Source organism: Myxocyprinus asiaticus, chromosome 49 (assembly GCF_019703515.2).
Source record: "Myxocyprinus asiaticus isolate MX2 ecotype Aquarium Trade chromosome 49, UBuf_Myxa_2, whole genome shotgun sequence".
Taxonomy (NCBI): domain Eukaryota; kingdom Metazoa; phylum Chordata; class Actinopteri; order Cypriniformes; family Catostomidae; genus Myxocyprinus; species Myxocyprinus asiaticus.
Window position 1 is genome coordinate 17,003,844 of NC_059392.1, and position 27,595 is coordinate 17,031,438.

Below are 27,595 nucleotides of genomic sequence, written 5' to 3' on the forward strand. Positions count from 1 at the left end.
TCCAAGTTTCACTGTTAATCTTCTGTTGTTGCTCGCAAATCAAATATTGTTCAAGCCTCTGGAAGCAGTGTTATGATCTCGGGTTGATTCAGTTGGTCAGGTCTAGGCTGTTTGCGACAATAAAAAGTCCGCTGACTACCTGAATGTACTGAATGACCAGGATATCCCATCAGTGGATTTTTTTCTTCCCTGACGGCACAGGCATATTCCAGGAGTACAATGCCAAGATTCATTGGGCTCAAATTGTGAAAGAGTGGTTCAGGGAGCATGAGAAATCATTTTCACACATGAATTGGCCACCACAGAGTCCTGACCTTAACCCCATTGAAAGTCATTGGGATGTGCTGGAGAAGACTTTACAGAGTGGTTCAACTCTCCCGTCATCAATAGAAGATCTCGGCCAAAAGTTAATGCAACTCTGGACGGAAATAAATGTTGTGACATTGCATAAGTTTGTTGAAACAATGCCACGCATGCCGTAATCAAAGCTAAAGGCGGTCTAACTAAATAGAGTATGCAACTTTTTTTGGGCCAGGCAGTGTGTGTAAAAAATTACTATATCCAAGAATAGCTGACGCCAACTTTTACAACATGTTTTCATAGGCAAACTTTTTTAATACATCAGCAAAATTCCAGTGTTTTTTTTTTTTTTTTTTTTTTATTTTCTTTGGGGATGCCTTTTGGCCTGTCCCCAGCCCTGTGTTTCCAAGTTCTCCTTGGGTATTAGCAAGTATGTTTTGATTGAAGAAAAATATAAGTGGAAATAAAAGCTAGTATTTAGTATTTACTCTCCCCCTATCTATTTTTATGTTTTAGTGGACATAATATATATTTTTAAAGACTTAAAATTGTGTCCCAAGGTTATGTGTAAACCCTGTTACCATCATGAAATAATGTGAAAATAATTTATCAAGATAGATTAGAAAATATGATCAATTAATAATGAATGAATAAATATTTTTAGGTGAACTATTCCTTTATATAGTTTTATGTTAATGTAAGAGGTTTTTGTCAAGAATGTTCATGGATTAAAACGAGAGTGTAGTTGTAGTAACTAGGGCTGTTAATTTAACACAATTTAATCATTTCGTTATTAATTTTTTTTTTTTTAAACTGAACACCATTAATCATGTCCACTGACATGTGTGACCCAACCCTACAAGTCTATATAGACTAGCGTTGGTTAAGTTAATCAAAAAGGTAATCGCTAAAAATTACCAAAAAAATCCTCTAAAATTCCAATCAGATATCTGACTTTATGGGTTACTATACATTACTAATTACTTTTAAGTTACTTTGCAAAATACTTCACAAAACAATGTCTAGTTTTTTCCTCATTCATTGTCACTCGTCATACATTCAGCACCAATCATTTCTCCCTTACAATGACTCGTTAGGGGATGCAACCCTTCAGTTGGAACAAAAGTGCAAACAGACGTAAATATGAACATCATTTATATTTTCAATATGTTCTACATGAATATTATTTTACAAATATGTGTAAGCCAAGTAATATACTTCAAAGTAATTAATTACAAGTCAGTAACTGTAATCTGATTACAAGAATTTTAAATTTAATGTTTTACAACACTTTTTGTATTAAAAATTAGATGATAATAATGATTTACTCCAGATTACTCCTTACACTGATATATATATCAGAAATACAAGAATACATTCAGTGTGAATGGTCAACTTTGGACAGATTTATAAACTCAAATGTGGATTTAATTGCTGCGGACTGTTGGCCAGTGATAGGCTTATTTTGAATGATATGGAAGCAATATATTGACTTCTAAAACCACTTGTAATGCCTATTCTGTTTTGCCACAGTTATTTAATGTCTTTAAATTCATTTCATTTGAGGGGATTTTCTCTGCAAATATTGATGTTTAATTTTATTAATCTGTATGTCATGTAATTAATTTAATTAAAATTATTAATCAATTGACAGCCCTAGTAGTAATTGAACGAGAGTGTCTGGGGTGAGCGCATATCAGAGAAGGTGTCATTCTACATGAGTTTAAGTGAGATAGATGTGATTGTTTTTAGAAGATGTTAGTCCAGTGCTTGATTTCCACAGAAGAATCGAGTGACAGACTGCGTAGAGAAATCACTGGAGAGAGGAGCGGTGGGTAAACACCTGCTGTAGAATGATCATCTCATGCTGGTGGTGGGACTTAAAGTTGCAATCTGAAACTGCATGACAGCAGCTAAACTAATGACACTTGCTATTAATTTGTCATTATGACATCAGAATTGATGGAGATCATGCTTTTCATGTGATTCATGCATTTTCGTCTCTGTCAAGCTGTTTCACTCAATTGCTGTGTTCGGAATAAAATGTTAACAATGTATACTGTGCAGTACACTATAATAAATTATGCAACGATAAAAAGTTTCAACAATATTGTCAAATGACCTCACTACATGCACAGTTCAGTTAGTGGCATACAGTTATCATCAGTTATCATTACGACTGTAAGCCTGGTTCCCTGAAAGGAGAGAATGAGAAGCTGTGTCAGAATGCTCTAAAAACAAATCTGTTAATTCGACATGTGAATGACGTTGTACCATGTCTATGTAAACGAGCGATGCGATAAAACTAGCACTCCTGTTTATAATCAACAATGCTGTCAATGCTGCAAGCATGAGATGGAGCGATCTAGTTTTGCCAAAACCTGTATGACTGACTGACTTCTGTAGAACTCAAAAGAGATGTTAGGGAGAATGTTAGTTTGTCACCATTCATTTTATGGAGAATTATATATAGTTTATTTATATTAGATAGGGCTTATATATAGTGGTCAAAAAGGACTTCAGTATGTCTTTTTTTTTCCAAAAAATTTACTGTGATAAACCCTTTGGTCATTGATTAACAGAATTTTTTTTTCGGTAAGATATTAACCTGTTATTAACAAGTTACCAGCATTTAAAAGTAAAGTTTTCATTCCAGAGCAATTGAAAGGTACTTCATTCCAAATTTCGGTTACGTTCTGCAAAAAATGGCCATGGTTTTCGATTTCATACCTTGAGCCATTTTAGGCCTGGCTTGCGATCCACCACAGAATCACGTGTGGAAGTGTTGCGCAACTTTATCTCTGGAGCATGCCAGATGTGCACACGTTAACCAGGCTTGCCTCGATGTGCGTACGTTAACCAGGCTTGCCTCGATGTGCGTGCTCCAAGATAGGATAGCGCAGTGCGGATCACTTGCGCAAGTAAATTGGGCTTCCTTTTCAACTTAGACCACAACATTTATGAAGAGTTCCATATGCTAAGATAATCAAAAATAACTCTCTTGCAATACAGACATAAATGCAACTATATAATTTAGTGCCCGACCAATATATCGGTCGGCCGATATTAGCCTTTCACCCATGTATCGGGGTATATTTTACCAATATGCGCCGATATGAAAACTTTTTTTTCAGAACATATAATGCAGAAAACAATGCTTTAGAATTGGTGTCATAGCGTAGTTTGTCCAGCAGAGTGCGCTCCGACTCCATTGTTTACAGAGCTGACTGAGCTGAGCTGACAGTGGCTCTGCAGACAGTGCGGAGTTAAACGGTGCGGATTTGAGCGGTCTTCTCTCATTCAATTGCTAACTAGTTTGTGAAATACATACTGGAAAGATAATAAAAAATGACCCCATCATTTTATATAACTAATATAACGTTAACCCTGTCCCTGACAACCATGTCACTCATGTTTATCACACCTGTTTGCTGTTAGCCAGCTATAATTTTCAGTGCAGTAAGTAATGTCGCAGATTGAATGGTAAACATCAGAGCATCTTTTTGCTTTCATACCTTGTCAGCGTGTAAACATGTATTCACCAAACTGTTTTGTTCAGGATTCACAGTTTGGTATCCCCTTCAACCGAACAATTCCAGTCGTTGCATTTATAAAATGTAATATTTAAAAGTCTGGTTTTCCAGACATTAAAATAGGATACATAATAAAAGTAGATTCAATAAATAGTATATTTGCCCTGTGTAAATAATAATATATAGGAACTGTATCTAAAACAAATGAGGGGTGATAAATACTAATACAACAGGCTAGAAAAATAGACCTTCATTTTAATATCCTATATATATATATTTTGAATGTGTTGAAACTTGACACTGGGCGACAAACCCTAAAAACGGCACCGTTAGATCGGTTTTATGCTGAAGAGCCGCTTAAAAGTAAGTTTTTTTTTTTTTGTTTTTGTTTTTTTTTTCTCTCTCTCTGTCTTGTAAATGTAAACGAGTGTAAATGCCAACATCATATATGTCGAAAGGACTGATGTCTGTCAACCGAAACATGAGCTCATTGATGTCATTAAATGAGTCTGCTTTTTTATTCCATCAGTTACTCCTGGTCGGAGGCTGCCGTATATATTTAGTTTATACGTAGGGTTACGTTCTACCTAAGTTTGATGGTGCAATGGTCAGATATTTAGTAGAGGGTAAATTGTGACTTAGTGCCCATTTATGCCACAACTAGGCTAAGTTGTAACGTACATATAGCTGGTGCAACCGGCCCCTGATGTTTATTTGGCTATTTATTTTATTTTTATTCTTTATTTAAATGGTCAGCATTTGACTGATACTAAACAGTACTGATGTTTATTTAGCTATTTATTGTATTGTTATTTATTCTTTATTTAAATTGTCAGCAATTGACTTATACTAAACATACAGTACTGATGTTAATTAAGCTATTTATTTTTATTTTTATTTATTCTTTATTTTAATGTTCAGCAATTGACTGATACTAAACATACAGTACTGATTTTCATTTTATTTTATTTATTTTTTAAGTGGTCAGCAATTGACTTACACTAACAGTACTGATGTTTATTAAGCTATTTATTGTATTTTTATTTATTCTTTATTTTCTCAGTGTTCATTTCTAGAATTTGTTGACAATGTATAATAATAATGTCAAATGTTATTTGATAAAAATATTTAAGAAAGCAGCCTTCTGAGTACCTTTGCATAGTCATATCGGTGCAAAATCAGTGAACAATCCACACAGAAAAGGTCTGTTTTCATTCCAGCTCAAAAATTAGCTATATCGGTCACCATATCGGTAATTGGTGAATTTTCCCTCTCTAAAATCAGTATCGTTCTCAAAAATCCCATATCAGTCGGGCTCTAATATAGTTGTTAAATATTAATTAATTTCAATTTTGTAATAAACCAACTTTTATGCGTGTGAATGACTATGTACACCAGACTCCACCGAAGACCATTTTTGACCCAGGGAAAACCCTGGAGAATACTACTGCACCTCACGCTCATTATTTACAAGGCTTTTACTGCTATTTGTCAAGTCGTGGTTTAATAAGCTGTGATAAAATGTTGATGTATGTATTGATGTTATTGTGGTGTTTCAGGAGGAGACTGCTGGCAGCTTGAGTAGTTTAGAAGCATTTAGTCCATGCTCAGATTCTGGTGGACAGCAGCGTGGGGTTAACCTGCTTGGAGAAAAGTCCATTCCATGGGTGCTGATACCCATCACAGGTAAATAAAGGTACACCTAACATTGGGAGACCTCCACAGGGGTGATTTCAATAGCTAAATTCTGTGCAAAGTAAATTCTGGTGGTATCACACTTTTTATGTGTGCTTTACACATGTTAATAACACATTATAATTGAAAAATTAAAGTATAATCAATGTTTTAAGATACAATTGATCAACCCTGTTACATTCAAAATATTTCAGGATGGAATATAAAGGGTTAAAAACTGGTATAAATCATTTTAAAAAAATGGGCTTATAACTTAATTATAACCACATTATTTACAGTCCATATTTTTGTACTTGCCAAGATGAAAAGAGCAGATTACTGATTTACTTTTTCCCCATAACAGGGTTGAACTATTGAGATAGACATTTCCAGTATACAGTATTTTAAACATGATGAAACATGTTAAGAGATAAAGACCATTAGAGAGACTCCTGTTTCAACCATGTGGTCAAAAAAATATATAAATGTCACTCCCTCATATATGGCAGAAAGACTAAATTAATTATTAAAGGGGAAAATGTCACAGCATAGCAGTGTTGTTACAGAAAGTGCGGGGACTGTTATACACAACACATAAATAAATAAATTAAAAATGCATAGCGAATAAGGCAAAATTTAGGGTAAAAAAATGTTTTATATATATATTTACATTGTCATTTAGCAGACTAATGGGGGTGTTTCTTCAACTTTGGCCACTTGTAGCACTGTGTACTTCTAGAAAGTAAAGTGTCCCTAAAAATGTATTATGCTCTTCACAAAATGTATTTACTTTGTGTACTAACACTTGCTGGGTTTCCATCCAGCTAGTTTAATGTAAATTTGCTCTTAAGAAAACCAGAATTGAAACACTTGACATGCGCAAGAATGTCATTCAGGGGCTCCATTATGACAAGGCTCTCAAGATAATACGCATGACCTAGTGTACGGAAACAAAATGATTTGCAATTTATAGAAATGCGCTTAAAATGCGAAACATTTGAATGAAAACCCAACTAATATCCAACAGTGTATGTACATGCATCACAGGAGATTAATGACATATTTGTCATTTTTTCTGAAAGTCATGAAAATTCCCACCACTGTGTCATTTCCAACATATCTCAAGTTCTATATTGTTTTTAATAGAATTCTGTGGAGAAAATGATGCTGATGGAAATTTTTTAAATAAAATGGCAGACTCCTTTGTCTTAAACACAATTGAATAATATATGCACACGTTTTGCATAATTTGGCAAAATTACAGCTTGATTGGAAATTACCAATTAAAATACTCTGCTCACAAGTGCTATTTATGTTTTCTTCAAACATCACTTGTCTTCAATTTAATCTCAAGCATGCTCTTTACTAACATGTTTTCAACTTGGTTACCAGGTACGCAAAATTGTTTGGTGTAGTGAAAATGACACCACAACTGTGAGACAGTCGTAATTTACATTTTATATATATGTGTGTGTGTATATATATATATATATATATATATATATATATATATATATATATATATAATATATATATATATAATTTTCACAAAATAAATATTGAAATGTTTTTTGTTTGTTCGTTTATTTAATTCTTTTAGCCTATAATAGTTTTAAACATGTTTTTATAATGGATTTTCATAGTCTGATATTGAAAATGTTGGTCTGGGACAAGGCTAAAACAGTAATCAAGGCATTTGTACCAAAATAAATGATCAAGGCCTTTGTTAAAAGTTTACAGTTCAGTTTAATAACTCAACATCCGGGACATGAAAGTGCCCAAAGTTGAAGAAACACTCATTTGTAATATTTACATTTGCTTGTTTTAGTATGTAAATAATCCATTGAAATGCAATGATTATGAACTGAGACATGCAAATTGGCTGACATTGGAAAAAAAAACCTGTTTTATTTTTGCATTACACACTTAAAGTTGAATCAGTCAAATAATATAACCACGTTCAGTATCCTGATAATTACACCAGTAGTAATGCAACGCATAGCACACCAATTGCACTTTTCTTGAGAATGAGCCATAGATCAAGAAGGTCCTCACTGAAAAAAAAAAAAAAAAGTATCACTATAAATCAATAACTGTAGGCAGCAGTCTTCATTTTCAGTACACATTAGTTGTTGCACCATGAGTTGTTTGTAGTTGAAGAAATTCTTTATTGACTTGAAATAAGTCTTAATTTCCCTGATTGCTCATTTAGGCCTGAAAACTGTGAGATATTCCCAAAGACAGATGGATTACCCTGAAGATCCACGCTTCATTCAGAGCCCAACAGTGTCCACACACACCTCACCTGACATTAAAGATCTCTCCCCCTACCAGCCTGACTCTTCCAGCAACACTGCAGCTGATCCAGACCTGCAGACTGCAGCAGAGACTGAAGACGATGAGCCTGGCCCATCTAGTGTGACCGCATCCACTGACTGTTCTGAAAATGCAGCCACACTGTCGAGTGGTGTTGACCTCATAGTCGATGAACTGATCTCTGGCTTCTCTAATGAGGTCGAAGAACTCTTGAGGGGCAAACGTATTTTTTACGTCTCTTGCTCAAGCACTCAATGCCCACAAGGACCTCCCCAAACGCCTGTACCACCGCTCTCCAATTACATCTCGAACTTCAACACCCCAATTCCTGTCAGTAACTACATCAGCTCTTTCCACGAGAGTTTGATGATGTTCATAAACTCCCAGAATGTTAAACGTGACCACATGGCTCTAGAACATGTGTCGTCATCTTCATCTGCTCCTGAATTTTCTTCAAATGTTCTTGTATCTTCCAACTCAAATGTTTGCATTTCCTCGTCCTCACCCAGTAAACCTAGCATCAGTTCTGACTTTCTTAGACCATTTTCCCCTACTAGTGCTCTTGCTGACCCCAGTTCACAAGCACAACATCAGTCAAGTCTGCCGCTAACAGATATCCCCCAAATAGCCCAGAAGATGTGGGCATTGGAGCACAACACAGTGACTCAAGAGACACAGGAAGCACACATCAAAACTTTAAATGTGTTACATGAGGTGAATGATAAGTCAGTTGTGGAGAAGATTGATGCTATGGAGGATCAAACGTCAAACCCTGAGGTGATGGGTGAAGACATCTCTGTGGAGCACACTCACTCCACCATCAGCAGTATCATTGATCAGCTTCAGCCGGAGGTGATCAGTAACCTTGTGCAGATCATTCGAGGAGTCCAGAAGAACACAGTCTACTTTTACATCCACTTGCTGGATGAGGAGGAGAGTGATGTTTGCTGGGAAATAAAGGTACAGCTCTCGTGCCAATAACCCTGTTTACATCTTCTATTAACATGCATCTCAGATGTGTCTTCGGTGACCAATAGAGCGCAACAGCCTGGTTGCGGAAGTAAAAATCCCATTCATAGGCACACTTTTTTTTTACAATTACTTATAAACTTGGAAGCCAAATAGAGGTCTGCTACCTTGGCTTTAAAAAGAATACTAAAAAAAGGGGAAAGGTGCTCACTGCCTAGTGGACAATCAAAATAAGGAAAACAATGTGCAAGGCATTCAATCTCCAATGGTATACAAGACTGTTTTATTGGGCTACAAACCAAAAAAAAGCCAACGCGTATCAGCAGACCAACGGCGATACGCATTGTCTTTTTAATGATTGAAGCTCCACAACTTAAGACAGACCTACGGTGAGCTCCGAGGCTGTTAATCGATGGTATATGCTTCTGTTAAAGCCATCAATCTGCATTATTTCAAATTCTTGAAAAACTACACTCCCCGTGATCCTGAAGGGAAACTAGCCCAACTAGCCTAAATCAGACCAACATGAAAAGCGACCTACCACAGCTCGTCTTTTTTTTTTAATTTATTTATTTTTTTATGTGAATACACAACCCTCTACAGTGAGAGTAAATCACTCCCATATGAGACCAAATTTCACGCTAACTGACTAAAAAAATAGCCACTGCCTTGTACATGTTCAAATTTCACTTGCCATTGGTTGAGTTGTGTAGTGGCGAAGAAGTTTAATGCCAAGATAGTTTCACTGTGTGTTGTCGAATGAAAGCTTGTTCCCTGTAATGAGTGTACATCAAAGATGAGATTCACACATTCCATTTTCATTAAATAATGTCTCTCTTAATATTCTTTCTGTTCTTCATTCAGTAAGAAAAGAAACATTCATTCTGATCACACATTTCACGGATGCTTTAAAGAAACTGCAACTCCCTGTTAATGTGTGCTCATCCGCTGAAACGCAGGCGCTAACTGAACTGCAGAATTTCTTAAGAGACAGTAGTATTTTAGTACTTGTTATACAAATGTATTGTTTGGTTCATGGCTTACTCTTTTTTTGAAGGATTTGATGAAAAACCTATGGAAGAAATAAATGGGAAAACTAATTCTGGAACCAAGAGGGCTGAAAAAGTGGGCGGGCACTGTTGCACTCTATTGATCCAATTTCTTTAATGGGAGGGTTTTTGATTTCTTGACTACACACTAGTGGTCAACCTATAATAAGTATTTTAATGGCAAGTACCCCCTATAGGGAAGGTTGGACTTTGGCTGATATAATGTTGATATGGACATGAAACTAATGATCTGGAACAAATAGGTCACACACTAAAATACTGAAATTAAAACAATGCCTAAATTCTTTTTCTACAATATTTACTCAATTCATTAAAATATTTAAAAACAGAAAGGGTTTTCCACTGGTTGTTAATACCAGCTATGAAATGTGGCCAATGAGGCAGTTTTTCACAGTCTCAAACAAATGTTGTTTCAGTATGGGTGATTGTTGTAAACTTGCTGATGAATGCTCTAGAAACTCACTGAAGAGTGAAATTGTTCTAAATGCAAGCTGTAAAGGTGTTTTTAATTTAAGTTGCTCAGTGATGTGGAGGCATTATAACCTTGTTCTGTTTTGAAATGTCTCATAGGAATATTTGAAGAAGCTGGGTGATTTGGAGTGTAACCCCCACAGTTTTCTTGATAAAAACAATAGTCAGGATAAACTATTGGTCATCATTCAGAACATGGACATAGCAGCTCAGGTTCATAAGGTAAAACAGCTCAGCTTAATATTTTACATAATTTAAAACTCTGTCTCTCGATTTGACATTAAAAAATTTGAAAGAAGACCTAGCGGGCCATTTTAACCATCTTTAAGTGTGGAATGCCTATGTGGCTATGTTTTTAAAATCTTAATTGTTGCCTATGCTTTGCTATGTCCAGATTTTATTCCTATATATGGACTATGGCTTGATATACAATATAAGCTAAAGATGTATACTGTAGATATATACTAAACAGTAAAACAGTTTTTGCTCATGAATTGTCAATTTTGTAATGTATTTATGCATTGCTTTTGTTATTTCAGAGTTTGTTAAACTGAAAAATACTAAATGATATCTTAATATTAACAGATACCTGCTTTAGTCTCCTTAAAGAAGCATCCATCTGTGAGCTTTGCTGGAGTAGACAACCTGGATGACATTAAAAACCACACCTACAATGAACTTTTTCACTGTGGAGGTTTCATTGTGTCAGATGAATATTTCTTGAACCCTGACGTCATCACACCAGGTAACTCAGTTTTTAGTGTTCAGGGTTCCAAGAATTTAAAGAAACAGTTCACCCAAAAATCTAAATTCACCTTTCATTTACCCACCCCTTATGTTTTTCCAAACTTGACATGCAGACTCCATTTAATGACTTTATATTTAACACTCATTTCAGCCAAGCTATATCATGTGTCTGTTTGTAGAGAAACTTCAGGATATCCTCCAGTATCTCGAGCAGATCAACACTCCACACAACCCCTGGAGATGGAGGATACATTTCAAATCTCACAAAAAACTCAGAGAGCAAAGCAGGTAGATCAATTCTCATGTCAGCTAAATCTCTCTCTTACTGACTTCACAAGGCTCAAAGGATTTATTTTTATTTATTTATTTTTTTTTTACAAATGAATGGGAAATAAATGTCTTCCATTGAGTGACAGTTTCTTCTCAGGTCTGTTTGCAGGCTCAAATCTGATGCTCTGAGTCTGTACGAGATCCTTACTGCATACGAGAAGAGACACATAGTGGAAATTTTGTCGTATCATGACTGTGACGCTCCGTCACATAGAGCACCTGACCTGGGCTGTCTAGTGGATCTGCAAGCCAGATTCATCAAACAACGACACCTCATATTTCTGACAGGTACTGCAGACATGAATCCATTAGTGGTTGTGTTGATACTTCAGTCTGAATTCAGTTTATGTTTAAAGTGATGCCTCATATTTAAATCCTGTTTAACAGGCTGCCGATTTGAGATGTTTCCTCACTACGCAAGCAGCGGCATCATGATTGCCAATGTTGATGACATAAAATGTATAATAAGCAGTTTAACCTGTGAAAACACAGACAACATCCCGTTGGCTGAGATTCACCCAACTCCCGCGCAAACCTCATGTAAGTGAGTCTGTGGTAAAACATCTGACAACAGGGTTCGCATCTGATTTATAGAGGAGAGTTCGTTAAAACTCACCGACTCCAAGTAAAATACATTTTTAATGTCTATGAACTGATTAACATTCTGTGTAACAAATAACAGGACAGCATCTGTCAGACAAATGGAAGAAAAAAAAGCTTGTGATGTGTGTAACCAGGGTCCAGAATTAAGTCTTGAAACACCTGCCAGTGGTGGGTGAAATGTAGTGATTGACCGATGTGCGTTTTTAATGGCCAACACTGATATCTAGAGAGCAGGGTAGCCGATAGGCTAATATAATGCTATTTAATATGATAGTTAATGACATGTTCATGAAATAGCTAAAAATTAAATAACATTTTAAACATTATACTGTCTCAAAATTTCAAACAAAAATGTTGTAAAAATAGAAAATAAAGGCCGAAACATACTCTTCGCAAGATCGTGAATGCAGACGCTTCTAGTTGTTTTTGCATTCCAGAATGTGTCAGATCACAATTCATAACACAACACAAGTAAGTGTTGCATTGTCAGCGTTGCCACAAGGGGCACTAAAGTGAGATTTATATGAAGTGAACCTCATCTACAGTGAGTTTTCTCTTTCAAGTCACCTACTGTCATGGCAGAGCAACAATTTGAAGAGTACTGAAGGTTTGATCTGCCCACGGTAATGCAAGAACACACATTAAAGGGGTCGTGTGTGTGTGTGTATGTATGTGTATGTGTGTGTGTGTGTATATATATATATATATATATATATATATATATATATATATATATATATATACAGTTGCAATCAAAATTATTCAACCCCCCTGACCAGCAATACATTCTGGTGATGTGAATTAAAACACATCAACTAAAACCTCAGTAAACAGTCAAAGAAGTTTTTAATACACATTTGAGTGATTTTGAGAACAAAGAGTTCAGTTTACCCAAATTTTAAAATAAAAAAATAACTAATTCTCTTCACAAATGTCATGTCAAAATATTGAACCCCCAAAGTCAGTCATTTGTGGAGCATCCTTTATCATTAATAACAGTAAATAAATGTTTCAGGTAAGTGTTCTCAGGCTTCAGACACCTCTCTATTAGAATTTTTACACATTTCTCATGAGCAAAAGCTTCCAGCTCATTGACATTCTTTGGTTTCTGTGCTGCCACTGCTTCCTTGAAATCCCAACAAAGGTTTGCAATGGGATTTTAATGATGGACTGAAAGGGCCATTTAAGGACATTCCACGACCTATCCCTGAACTTGTATGTATCCTTGGTGTTATTGTCTTGCTGGAAAGTCCAGTGATCACCGAGCTTCAATTTACACACTGAGGGCATCACATTTTTCATGCCAAAATGGCCTGATACCTGAAAGAATCCATGGTGTCAGTCATATAGTTAGGATAGCCATTTCCTACAGCCGCAAAACACCCCCATAACAGGACTGACCCACCTCCATGCTTGATTGTGGGGATGGTGTCGTTCTTGTCATCACCTTGTCATCTTACTCCAGATGTACTGCTGACCCATGGGTCTAAAACTTATTTTCAGTTTAGTGTCATACCATAAAACCATTTTCCAGGACTCCACAGGTCTTTCCTAATTACTTCTTGAATATTCAAGTCAACATATCCCTTGGTGAAGTTTTGCTTTCTTTCACACCCCAAGAAGGTTGCTGTTGTACCATATTTAATAAATATATGAATGGTGCTGCCAACTTTGTCTATTGGAAATTGAAGTTCCTTGGAAATGTACTTTTAGCCATGACCTTTCTTGTGAATGAAATAATCTCCTCTATTAGCTTTTGAGACAGCTTATTTTAAATTGCATTTTTTGCATAGAAATACATTTTTGCTTACAACGCTAAACTTAAATTTTAAAAAATAAATAAGTGCCATTGCAGTTTGATGACTTAATTTTGTTTTAAAACAATTACTTGTGTAGCCTTACATATTTAAGAAACACTTACATGCAATAGGGGTTGAATAATTATGACATGGCTGTATTTAAAAAAAAATATCCTGCTATTTAGAAATATTCGGTTATATATTCACACTATGACTTTGAATGTGTCACTAAACTGATATAGATGTAAAGTTTAAAAATTCTGGGTCATCAGAAAAGCTTACCTTTTGTAAATACTGTCTTGGGGGGGGGGGGGTTGAATAATTTCGATTGCAACTGTATGCACAGTGAATTCAGGAAGTATTCAGACCCCTTCATTTTTTTCACATTTTGTTATGTTGCAGTTTTATGCTAAAATGCTTTAAATTATTATTTTTTTCATATCAATCTACACTCCATGCCCCATAATGACAAAGCAAAACCAGATTTTTGATAACTTTCAAAATTCATTAAAAAAAAAACTTAAATATCACATGTATTGAGTGACACTTGGATTTGGGGATTTTCTGCCATTCTTCTCTGCAGATCCTCTCAAGCTCTGTCAGGTTGGATGGGGACCGTCGGTGGACAGTTATTTTCAGAACTCGATTGGGTTCAAGTCCAGGCTCTGGCTGGGCCACTCAAGGTAATTCACAGAGTTGTCCCTAAGCCACTCTTGCATTGTCTTTGCTGTGTGCTTAGGGTCATTGTCCTGTTGGAAGGTGAACCTTTGGCCCAGTCTGAGGTCCTGATTTCTCTGGACCAGGTTTTCATTAAGAATATCTCTGTATTTTGCTGTGTTCAGCTTCCCTTCAACCCTGACCAGTCCCCCAGTCCCTGCCACTGAAAAACACCCCCACAGCATGATGCACCATGCTGCACCTTTGGGATGGTATTGTGCAGGTGATGAGCGGTTTCTGGTTTCCTCCAGACATGATGCTTGAAATTGAGGCCAGACAGTTCAATCTTTGTTTCATCAGACCAGAGAATCTTGTTTCTCACAGTCTGAGAGTCCTTTAGGTGCTTTTTTTATGTGTCTTGCGCTGAGGAGAGGCTTCCGTCTGGCCACACTGCCATAAAGCCCAGATCGGTGGAGTGTTGCAGTGATGGTTGTCCTTCTGCAAGTTTCTCCAATCTCAACACATGATCTCTGGGGCTCAACAAGAGTTACCGTCGGGTTCTTGGTCACCTCTCACATCAGGGCCCTTCTCCCCCAATTGCTTAGTCTGGCCAGCTTTAGAACTTCTTCCATTTAAGAATTATGGAGGCCACTGCTCTTTGGAACCTTCAATGCAGCCAAAAATTTTTTGTAGCCTTTCCCAGATCTGTGCCTAGACACAACCCTGTCTCTGAGCTCTGCAGGCAGTTCCTTTAACCTCATGGCTTGGTTTTTGCTCTGATATGCATTTTCAGCTGTGAGACCTTATATAGACAGGTGTGTGCATTTCCAAATCATGTCCAAACAATTGAATTTGCCACAGGTGGACTCCAGTCAAAGTTTAGAAACATAAAGATGATCCAGAGAAATGGGATGCACTTGAGCTAAAAGACATGGGTATTCAAAGGGTCTGAATACCTATGTCAATGTGATTTCAATTTTTTTCTTTTTAATACATTTGCAAAGTTATCAAAAATCTGTTTTTTGCTTTGTCATTATGAGGTATGGAGTGTAGATTGATGTGAATATATATATATATATATATATATATATATATATATATATATATATATGTGTGTAAAGCATTTTAGCACAAGGCTGCAACATAACAAAATGTGAAAAAATTAAGGGGTCTGAATACTTTCAGAATGCACTGTATTTATATACAGTTCTGGAAAAAATTTAGAGACCACTACAAAATGATCAGTTTCTCTGGATTTACTATTTATAGGTATGTGTTTGAGTAAAATGAACATTTTTGTTTTATTGACAACATTTATTCCAAATTCCAAATAAAAATATTGTCATTTAGAGCATTTATTTGCAGAAAATGACAACTGGTCAAAATAACAAAAAAGATGCAGTGTTTTCAGACCTCCAATAATGCAAAGAAAACAAGTTCATATTCATTTATAAACAACACAATACTAATGTTTTAACTTAGGAAGAGTTCAGAAATCAGTATTTGGTGGAATAACCCTGATTTTCAATCACAGTTTTCATGCGTCTTGTCATGCGCTCTACCAGTCTTTTGCATTGCTGTTGGGTGACTTTATGCCACTCCTAGCATTGAGATTCTGGTCCATGTTGACATGATTGCATCACACAGTTTCTGCAGATTTTTCAGCTTCACATTCATGCTGCGAATCTCGTTTTACCACATCCCAAAGGTTTTAATAGCCTCGGACCTCGAGCCGCAAGACCAAAATCAATTTGCATTCCCACCATCGTGCCAATAACTCCTCTGTGTTGCCATAAAACCCACCCTTAATACACTGCTGCGGCACCAACGTCACACTCCCCGCGCATTTCACAAGCAAGTGGGAAGTTTAAACTGAGGTATCATGTTATCTAGATTTATCAAGTTTATAACGAATGTAAACAGCAGGATAAGCTGGCATTGACAACTCACTGACTGTAACTGCCATAGTGTCTTGAGTGGTCTCTCCACTAACTGCGGGACGATGTCCCAGCACACCATCTATGAAAGTTCACCGAACCATGGAAAGTAATTTCTTTGGGCACCACTTTGTCCATTGACGGTTTTAACAGATTTGTACTGTACCCGCATTTTTTATTTTATTTTTCCCCGAACTTGTACCATTGGTACATAACCTGGGAAGTTTGGCGAAACTCCGCCTTTAACAATGAACCCACATTACTCCCTGGTTGGCCTTGTTTGGACCAAGAGTAATCGGCGGGCCAAAGGTCATTGTCCCAGAGAAAGTCCAAGGAGGCACGTTGAAGCCCCGGAAGTGACAGTGGGAACGCAACTGACCCTGGCATGCACTAGCACGCTCTCATTTGGCCCGATAGTGGAAACACAGCTATTGTCATGTTCATGAAATCAGTTTGAGATGACTTTTGCTTTGTGACATGGTGCATTATCATGCTGGAAGTAGCCATTAGAAGATGAGTGAATTGTGGCCATGAAGGGATGCACATGGTCAGAAACAATACTCAAATAGGCTGTGGCATTCAAACGATGATTGAATAATTACATCCCCACACCATTACACCACCGCCACCAGCCTGGGCTGCGTTCCCAAAAGCATCGTAAGCTCAAGTTGATCATAGAGATCATCTCAACAACAAGGCGTTTCCATCTGCTGAACTTCTGCTCACTGGATGTTTTTTGTTTTTGGCACCATTCTAAGGAAACTCTAGATACTGTTGTGCGCGAAAATCCCAGGAGATCGGCAATTACAGAAATACTCAAACCACCCCGTCTGGCACCAAAAATCATGCCACGGTTGAAATCACTGAGATAAATTTTTTTCTCTGGTGGTTGATGTGAACATTAACTGAAGCTCCTGACCTGTATCTGCATGATTTTATACATGGCACGATTTTATACATTGCACTGCCACATGATTGGCTGATTAGATAATCGCATGAATAAGTAGGTGTACAGGTGTTCCTAATAAAGTGCTTGGAGTGAATATTTGAAACTCAGTCAGAAGAGAATTAACCAACTGCACAACAACAAAAACTATAAGTCAGGGTTTACACAAAACGCACACATATTTGTGGTTGGGTCCAATAGAGTTTTTAACTGCCCCATTCAACAGTTCCTTTGCAAAGCTTATACATACACATATAATACACGTTGAAATGAGTTTAACATGCATACAATCCACACTGAAATGTGCTGAATACACATGAACTTGTGTGAACTTGTGACATTGAAAAGTCACGGAAGTAGAAAACAAAACATTTTTGCAGCTTGGTGACAACAAATGCTCTTTTTGAACTAGGGAGGAAGGGTTGAGTTTTGAAACTTACTGTATGTTTTTATAGTACATTGAACTTTCTTATGTCAAATCATCTATGAAAATTTGATTTTTCATGACATGACCCCTTTAAGCATGTTCAGTCGGACCGTGCATTGGCGATGCAATGGCCAAGGGCTTACATCTGTTTTCAGGTACTTGCATAGGGTATGTTTTGGACTTAAATCTTAAAAAACAAACAAAGATTTTGTGCTTTTTAGATGGTAGATAGTAGCTTTTTACTGGTTTAGGTTCAGTCATCCCATATTAGTAATTCTGTTGAAACTTTTATAACATATTAATTAAAGGAAGATGGAAATAAAAGTGCACACATTGATCAAGTAACCATGGATGGTATATGCACATTAATGAATGACTCGCAAAACTAATGGGCATTTTTCAGCCAATGCAATAATTAAAAAATACCAAATACTATATATTTTTTGACCACTAGTGAATTTAACAAATTGACTGGACATAAATGTTTTACCAACCATGAAACTATATTTTGCATAATATTTAAAGTATATATTTTTGTCTGTATGGAATTACAGTATTGAGCTGTTTTTCCCCTTTCATATTAGTGACAAACAGTGCTGGTCACTGTCACTTGCAGCATCATATAACAGATGAATCAGACATTTGACTACAAAAACACTTTGTGATTTTATTATGTATATTTTCATTTGGGTGGTTTTATGCGAGGAATATTCCACATATGTTTCCACATTCGAACAAAAACAAAACGTTAAAAGACGTGCAAGTTGCTTCAGGTTTTCTCTTTAGTAGATGGTTTGCTTGTCTATGATTTTGAATCATTCACGTCACATATCAGCGAGGGTCAAACTATTGTTTTTACAATTCGACTTTAACCTTGTGTTATGTTCCATTTCCTAGCTAACTATTTACTCGCCAAAGCCAATTTATACTTGCATTTGGTCCTTGCCCAGTGTTAATTTTGGACCCTATGTGTAACCTTTTACAGGTGTGCTTCACACAGTCAGTACTGAGCTGTAAAAGTTTACAGAATGCTATACATGTCTTTAAAAATTGTATTTCTTTGTTTTGTTTTTAAGAAATATAATTCTTAAAAAGTGAAAGGAATGAAAAGTGTAAGTGCAAAAATTTTTGTTTTTGGAATTGTAAATTCATAACTGTTACAGCTAAAAACAGAAATAAAAAACATGAAACCCAATATAATTAACTAACATTAGTAACCTTTTGTACCTGCTTGTAAAAAAAATAATATAAAAAATAGTGTATATATTAAATTATTCTAATAAATTTATTTTGGTTAACAAACTTTTTTTCTTAATCCTGGTTTTGGGAGTAAATTCATTTTTATAATAAATGAAGTTTGTATTTATTATTATTATTATTATTATTATTATTATTGTAAATAAATACAATTCTACTCATGGAATTAAAGTCCATGGTAGAAGGTCAATGATGTACATGTTTAATAATAAAAAATAAAAAGTACACTAAAAATGCTAATCAGACTATGACTTGAATAAACCTCTTCAAATGAATGTGTTTGTTTTCAGTTTCTGAATTGAAAAATAATTTTGAAATGTTTGTGGGTCATTGTCACAAATCTCAAGGTGGTGTAATGAATTGTGTAAAGCAGTTTTGATTTATAATATTTAGGGATGCACCGATGTATCAGCTGCCGATATTTATTGGGCAATTATTGACCAAATTAAAACCATCGGTATTTCGGTTATAAGCATGAAAACGGCGATATGAAAAACTGATGGTTTATTTATGATTAATTAGTAACACTTTGTAAAAACTCTGTGAATTCAAATGCACAATACAGAAATAATAATAGCCACAGTATATAGAAGGGTTTAACAATATTAAATAATAATACTGTCTGTCTCTTCTACACTAGCTTCTATACTACTCCAGCCACTTTAAGAACTTTGCAGTGCGATACAGCAGATATTGTTGACTTTTAATGACAAATTGCTTGCTATGTTCCTCATTTGTAAGTAGGGATACATTGATCTGATACCTGGATCGGTATCGGCTCCGATACTGAAGCTTTTAGACGGATCGTATCGGTCCGACGAGCCCGATCCAAATCTGATACTGTGTGTTAGTCATGTTCGTTACTGTCAAGCTCCAAAAATGACACAAAAGAACCATAAAAACACCATTAAAGCAGTTCATATGACTCGTGCATTTTATTCAAAGCCACTTGATGACGTGCTATAGCTCTGTGAATCACAAAAGGCTGTGTTTAATAAGTAAATATATAGTATGCGCAGTGCCAGCGCGTTAGTGAACGGTGCCCCTCTGACACAAACTCAGGCACAGGCTGGTGATGCACTCGCGGCTATCTTTAGCCTTCACAGCGGCGCGCAATATTTGAGCGCTACTCAAGAACAGCTTCTCAGATGTATATGCTCAATAGTTCGAAGAAGCGAATTAAACTACTGTGAACTTGCCTACAAACAGACACATACAGGACTTCCTGGAGAGTTTAGAATGTCAAAATAAAAGCGTGAGGGTTTAAAAGTGCACGATTTAAATATATTACTGTTGTATTTAAAATTAAAATCAAAAGTCAATAATAATAATATTAATAACAATTTATTATTATTATCATCATTAGTATTTGTTTACAATTTATAACAATATTGTGTGAATGAAAAGTGGACTTACAACTAAATTGAATAAAGAGATCTGAAGTCCAGATGCAAGTTGAAAAATTTTGGGAAAATAAAACACTGGTTTCTTTTCACTTGAAGACTGGAATTACTGTTAATTTTGCTGCTACATTATCCAGTATACTAGTTAATAAAGTGTTTCTTAATAAGCTATACATTTATATTGAAATAATGTGTAGTTAGAGGTTTGTTTCTTTTCATATTTAAGAGTACTCCCAATTAGATCCACACAATAATGTAAAGATATTCTAAACTGATTATGCAAAAAAACAACACTGGTATCGGCTTGGGATCGGTATCGGCCGATACTGAGGTTTCCAATATCGGATCGGAAGAGGAAAAGTGGTATCGGTGCATCCTTATTTGTAAGTCTCTTTGGATAAAAGCGTCTGCTAAATTGCTAAATGTAAATGGTTGGCACTCCTAAGAACATTTGTTTTCTTTCTCGTTCTTGCGTTAATGCGGAAAAAAGAACCTGTAAATGGATGTGACAGTTGTGAAAGCGGAATTTACCCACAGGCTACATGATGAGGGGAAACCATCCAAAACGCCTTGAAACCAGCAGACTTTGACTTCTGAGACAATATGGCCTTGTGCGATTACTAAACGTTAAAAGGCTGCATTTTAAAATATACCCTGCTGCTGAAATTGTGTACTGTCAGAGGTATGTTCTGTATTTGATGAAGGTGCACTTCTCGGCCAGTAAAACAGTACGTTCTTTAGGTATCCATGTGAGTAGTATGAATAGATTCCGAACATCATCCGGGGAAGTGGGTATTGACCCGTGACCTGAATATATGACAATAACAACACCTGCGGGGTCACGTGACGCCATGCAAGAAGCACGTGTGAGCGACGAGCTCTGCGCACTTTGCTAAATTTTTTATTATTTTCATGTTATAATCTGGTGAAATTTGATACACCCAGTTACACATTTGCTCTTTGAGGCAAAACATGGCAAAGTCAAAATCCTTGGGCTCTGGAGACATTAAAAGACACTTGCGTGTTCAGGATGAAAGCCCCGACAGGCCTACAGACCGGGGACTCGATTTGGATGGCGCGGCAGGAGAGGTGATCCAGCATCAGTTGTCTAACATGTCAGTGATGCTGACGAAGATTCTTGACTTGGAGGATCTCGCTGTAATACGTCAATCGATTACGGCGATGGAAATAAAATTCTCTGAGTTAGTTACAAGAGTGACTGATGTTGAGAGACGAATCGATTGTCTGGAGTCTTAGGAGAGGGAATTAACCGCTAATCTGCCCGTGACCAAAGTTGATTTGGAACATCTCCTTGAAAAGCTTGAAGATCTTGAGAATAGAAGCCGCAGGAATAACGTTCGAATTGTTGGAATTCCTGAGCATGAGGAGGGCAGAGATATGGTGAAATTCCTAGACAAGCTTGACATAACAGGCCATAAACTGGAAATCGAGCGAGCTCACAGAGTTGCTGAGGGAGAAAGGCCCCGATCAATCCTAGCCAAATTTCTGAGATCATCCGATAAAGATCTTGTGTTGCACCTGGCGAGGAGCAAAGGGAAGCTTTCTTGGAAGAACCATAATATTTTCTTGTTCCCGGACTTTGCGAAAAACGTGATCGGTTCAAGGAATGTAAGAAACTCTTACATCAGCGGAAGATCACTTTTGTTCTGATGTTTCCGGCCAAACTGAGAATAGAAACGAAGGACGGTCATAAAGTATTTACATGTCCGAATCAGGCAGTGTCTTTTATTGAAACAATGGGTGAGTAAACCATTGGATGTTTCTCATGTGAGTGGGTCGACTCGCTGTTGAGGAAGCTGGGCGTCATTTTGGTTTCTTTTTTCTTTTTGCGTTGGCTCTGTTGAGCGGCTGGAGTTTGTTTTGTAAATAACACTTTTCCTTAAAGAAACTTTTGCATTGACAAAAGATTACTTTTGCATTGAAGTTCCCAGCCAGTTTGAGAGTGGACACTACGGATGACTGCAAAATATTTACATGCTCACACAAAGGATGTCTTTTATAAAGTTGACGGATTGTGTAAGTCATGGTATATACTTTTATGCGGCCTCCAAGTGAATTGACTCGGCCATGCAGGGAACCGGGATGCCGGTTTTGTTTCTTTTTGTATTGGTTCCGCCTAGCGGCTGGAGCTTGTTCTATTGAATAACACTCCTTTGGAATAGCTGTGGATTAATCTGTTCGTTCTTCGTGCTTATTCCTCCTGCTGGCTGGAGTTTGTTTTGTTGAGTATTTTTACAGGACATTGGAATGATTACGTCATCTGCTGAACTCATAACAGCTGGCTCACTGAACATTCGTTTGTCCGAGGAATCTGAACGGTTTTATATCAGCTGGAATTTGTTTTGTGGAAGATCACACCTTTGAGACAGTTCTGTGAATGAATCTACACGTTCTTTGTGTTCATTCTTCCTATTGGCTGGGGTTTATTTTACAAAGTATTTTCTGTTATGTAATTTTGCCTCACAAATTTGTGAGGCAAAATTGAGCAATCCGATGGCAAAGTTGTCATGGGGGCTCGTGGGCGTTCATGGACCTTTTGAGTTGAAAGGGATTGTCGCCAGTTGGCGCTTTCGTGCGCGGGGTTAATTAGCATGTTTTTTTCTGCTTGTTTTGTTCGGGGGGAATTTCGGGGTTTGATTGTTTCACTAATGGGGAATGTGGTCTGTATAATTTTGTTTTTGACACAATTAACTTTTCTACTATATAAAAATGTCAAATGTTAATATGAGTGTACTATCTCTCTCCATATGGAATGTAAATGGGTTGGGGCACCCCATAAAAATAAGGAAGGTTATTACTTTTCTTAAACGTAAGAAATATGATATAGTGTTTCTTCAAGAAACACATCTCTCCCCGCAGGAAGCTGAAAAATTTGGGAAGATATGGGGTGGACATGTTTTCTTTAGTGCTGGCTCAAGTAAGAGCAAGGGAGTCATTATATTGATTATTAATCATCTACAATTCAAATGTCTCAAACAGACTAAAGATAAATTAGGGAGAGTCATTATTGTTATAGCTGAAATTCAAGGGCAAAGGTTGATTTTGGCTAATATTTACACAACGCTGATGATCAGGGGGTTTTTTATATATCTTGAAGGGATGCTGCAAACCGCTGGCACCCCTCATGATATAATATTGGGAGAAGACTTTAATCTTTTGATGGACTCAGTCCTTGATCATAGTGAAGCAAAAGTGTGTAAACCCCCTAGAGCAACACTGACGTTTCACAGGATGTGTAAAAATCTTGGTCTTACAGATATTTGGAGACTTTTGAACCCATCTGGTAGGGACTATATGTTTTTTTTTCATCAGTCCATAAGATTTATTCTAGAATAGATTTTTATATATATATATATATATATATATATATATATATATCCAAATCCCTAATTTCATCTGTTGTTGATTGCTCAATTGGAAACATTTTAGTCTCAGATCATGCCCTGGTGAGTTTAGAGGTGTTGCCATATACAGAGAAAAATAAATCATATAGTTGGAACCTTAATGTGTCCCTTTTGCAAAATCCTGATTTCCAACAAATGTTAAAGACTGAAATCAATGTTTATATGGAGACCAACTGGTCCTCAGTATCCTCTGTGGGCGTGGCTTGGGAGGCACTTAAGGCGGTTCTTAGGGGTCGGATCATACAGTATGCCATATTCACCAAAAAATCCAAAGCACATGAACTTGTGGAGTTGGAAGGAAATATTAAAAGTGCCGAGGCAGAGCTGAAGTGCCGTATGTCATCTGATGGCCTCAGAGAATTGACCCAATTGAAATATAGATATAATACTATTTTGTTGCAGAAAGTGGAGTTTTGGTTATTCAGGGCAAGACAGTCATACTTTGAGTCGGGGGACAAAGCAGGAAATCTAGGACAAAAAAAAAAAGGACAAAAATCCAAGTGAGTGTAAAAGTTACCGCCCAGTTTCCCTGATCCAGTTAGATGAAAAAATTTGTAAATATTAGGTGTCTCATCAATATCATGTGGTCAGTAGCAAATGATCAATCTCCGGTCACTGCTATCTCACTTGATGCTGAAAAGGCGTTTGATATGGTAGAACGGGATTATCGTTTTAAGATTTTGGAAATGTATGGGTTCGGGAGTACATTTATTGGTTGGATTAAGTTACTTTATAGACACCCTGTAGCAGCGGTACAAACAAATGGATTAATTTCAGATTATTTTACTCTGGATAGGGGCACCCGGCATGGTTGCCCTCTTTCCCCATTATTGTTCTGTCTTGCCCTGGAACCATTAGCAGCAGATAAGAAAGGAGGATGATTTTCCAGGGGTGATTGCGGGAGGTGTGGCGCATAAGCTTCTGCTTTATGCAGATTATATTTTATTATTCGTCTCCGACCCTACTAGATCTATGCCTTGCCTCCACAGAATTATTAACTCCTTTTCCAAGTTCTCAGGATACAAAGTCAATTGGTCTAAATCCGAAGCTTTGGCTTTGACAGTGTACTGTCCAGTAACAGCCTTCCAGCCGGGTGCCTTCCAGTGGCCCAAACAGGGAATTAAGTATTTGGGAATTTTATTCCCAGCAAATTTGTCTGATTTAGTCAGTTCATTTTGATCCCTTAATAAAAAGGTTTTCGAATGATGTGGACAGGTGGGCTTCATTACATTTATCGATGATTGATTGGGAAGGTTAATGTTATTAAAATGAATTGTATTCCAAAATTCAACTACCTGCTACAGTCTCTCCATGTAGATGTCCCCCTCTCTTATTTCAAGCAATTTGATAGCATAGCTAATCCTTCATTTGGAATGGTAAGCGTCCCAGGTTAAATTTCAATAAGTTACATAGGCCGATTGACAAAGGTGGGTTAGGCCTACCCAAGGTTTTATTTTATTATTATGCATTTGGTCTTAGACATTTGGCTCATTGGTCACTTCCACCTGAGAGAGCCCCTCCCTGGTTTTGTATTGAAAAGGAAGTTCTTGCCCCTATCTCGCCACCTCAAAGCCTTTCGATTAAACTAGCCGGAGAGGTTAAGTCGCACCCCGTTATTTTGCATTTGCACTCGATATGGACAAAAGTGTCCAGAGTGTTTAATTCTGATATTTATTTAAACATAGCCTCGAGCATATGGCTGAACCCTAAACTGTGTATTAATAAGTCCCCTTTCTGTTGGTCAGATTGGATTGTGAGGGGGGTTAATATACTTGGTGACCTATATGAGAGTGGAGTATTGAGACCTTTTGAAAATTTGGTTCAACATTTTGGCATTCCCAGATCTCAGTTTTATAAATATTTACAGCTTTGCCACCTACTCTGCACTGTTTTTGGGAGTGGCACGCACCCAAAAGACACACCCACCTGCTGGCGATGTCAATCAGAGGTTGGAGACATAACTCATGTCTTTTGGGGGTGTGTTGAGATCCAGGAGTTCTGGTTGAAAGTTCAGAGTCTTATATGTGATGTATTGGGCACTCGGCTTTCACTTTGCCCCAGACTCTGTATTTTGGGCGATGGGGTGGTTATCGACGTTGAGAATCGGCACATAAAGAGTTGGGTCCTAATGAGCATCATGATCACCAGACAGGTTATTTTAAGGGGTTAGAGGTTGATTGGAGTGCCCTCATTTCATGAGTGGTGCTCAGAAATGGGGAGGGTGGCGGCCTTTGAGAAAGGGATGTATAGAAGGCTGGGAAATCTGGGGTTATTTGATAGGAAATGGGGCAGATATTTGGCCTTTTTTGGAAGGCTTTCGGGGAGGGGTAGTGGAGAGGGATTTCTAGTTTTAAATATGTGTGCGCAATTTGATTGTTTTTTGAAAATATGCTTTTTATTGATTTATTTTGTGTGTGTGCATTTAGTTTTTTTAATATTTATGACCACTGGGGTGAGTGTTTGTCAGGTGGGGGTGTTCGGGGGGAAGGGTTTAATTGTGCATAATTTGATTCTGCATTTTCTGTGATGTTTATTTAATTTGTTGAATGGAATCGATAAAAATTGTTAATATCAACAACACCTGTGAAAATAATCTACTCTGGTTTTGTTAAACAACCACCATTTAAGCACAAGGAACAACTTTCTTGGTATACAGTGCCTATAGAAAATCCTCATACTCCTTTGGAATATTTTTTTATTTTATTTTTTTTTTTTATCCCTTTTTTTGTTGTGTATATATATATATATATATATATATATATATATATATATATATTCCAGCTTTATATACAAGGCAACAGTTCCAAAAATGTATTAAAAATGAAAAGCTAGAATTTGAAAAGTGATCATACTCCTGGATTTGGATTTAATACTTCGTATAGCCATCTTTTGCTTTAATTACAGCCATCAGTCTCTACTAGCTTCGCGCACCTAGATCGGGGAATGGGCCGCTCTCTTCAGGTTCATCCACAGGTTTTCTGTTGTATTCAGTTCGGGGCTCTGACTTGGCCAATCCTTTCTATCCTTATTGTCCAACTACATTGTTTTTTGCAGTGGGTTTAGGGTCATTGTCATGCTGAAAGGTGAACCACCTGCCCATCTTCAGTTGTGGAGCAGAGGTCCACAGATTTTCCTCAAGAATGTGGGTGTACATCCATTTCCCCTTAAATTCTGACTAATTGCCCAGTCCCTGCTGAAAAGAAACACCCCCACTAAAGAATATTGCCACCACCTTGCTTCACAGTACATATGGTATGTTCTGGGTGGTGTGCTGAGTTTGGTTTTCTCCAAATATAGCACTTGGAGTTCAGTCCAAAAAGTACATTTATTTGTCTCATCCATAAAATGTATGGTTCTCTATCAAATCACAGTTTAAGTTTCTTTCTTTCAAACCTTTTATCTTTGATTAACAATTTTTTATTGATTCACATATTGAACACAGAAAAACCAAACATATATACACAGAATCAACAATTAACCCCCACTATCACCTGTCACCCTCCCAATCCCTAACCCCACCCTGGCCCCCAGCAACATCCCAGTGGTCGTACATGATTATAGACACACACAAAATAATAATAATCACATCCAGCAACATCAGATATCCGCCCCATTTCTCCACAAACAAATTCAATTTCCCTAGTCTTCTAAATGACCCTTCTTTAAAGGCTGCCACCCTCCCCATCTCCAAGCACCACTCCTGAAATGAGGGCGCTCCAGCCGACCTCCAA

General features: G+C 37.0%; 1 protein-coding gene across 5 annotated transcripts in view; it reads left to right on the top strand.

Annotated features, from left to right (window-relative positions):
* LOC127438244 (protein TASOR-like) overlaps positions 1-27,595 on the top strand; it is a 202,226-nt gene that overhangs the window by 122,499 nt on the left and 52,132 nt on the right. For all 5 annotated transcript variants that reach the window (XM_051693677.1, XM_051693672.1, XM_051693673.1 and 2 more), the window contains 7 exons: positions 5,393-5,519; positions 7,720-8,783; positions 10,433-10,555; positions 10,919-11,078; positions 11,260-11,368; positions 11,508-11,698; positions 11,798-11,950. In XM_051693677.1, the coding sequence (XP_051549637.1) occupies positions 5,393-5,519; positions 7,720-8,783; positions 10,433-10,555; positions 10,919-11,078; positions 11,260-11,368; positions 11,508-11,698; positions 11,798-11,950 (1,927 nt within the window). The remainder of the gene's footprint in view (positions 1-5,392; positions 5,520-7,719; positions 8,784-10,432; positions 10,556-10,918; positions 11,079-11,259; positions 11,369-11,507; positions 11,699-11,797; positions 11,951-27,595) is intronic.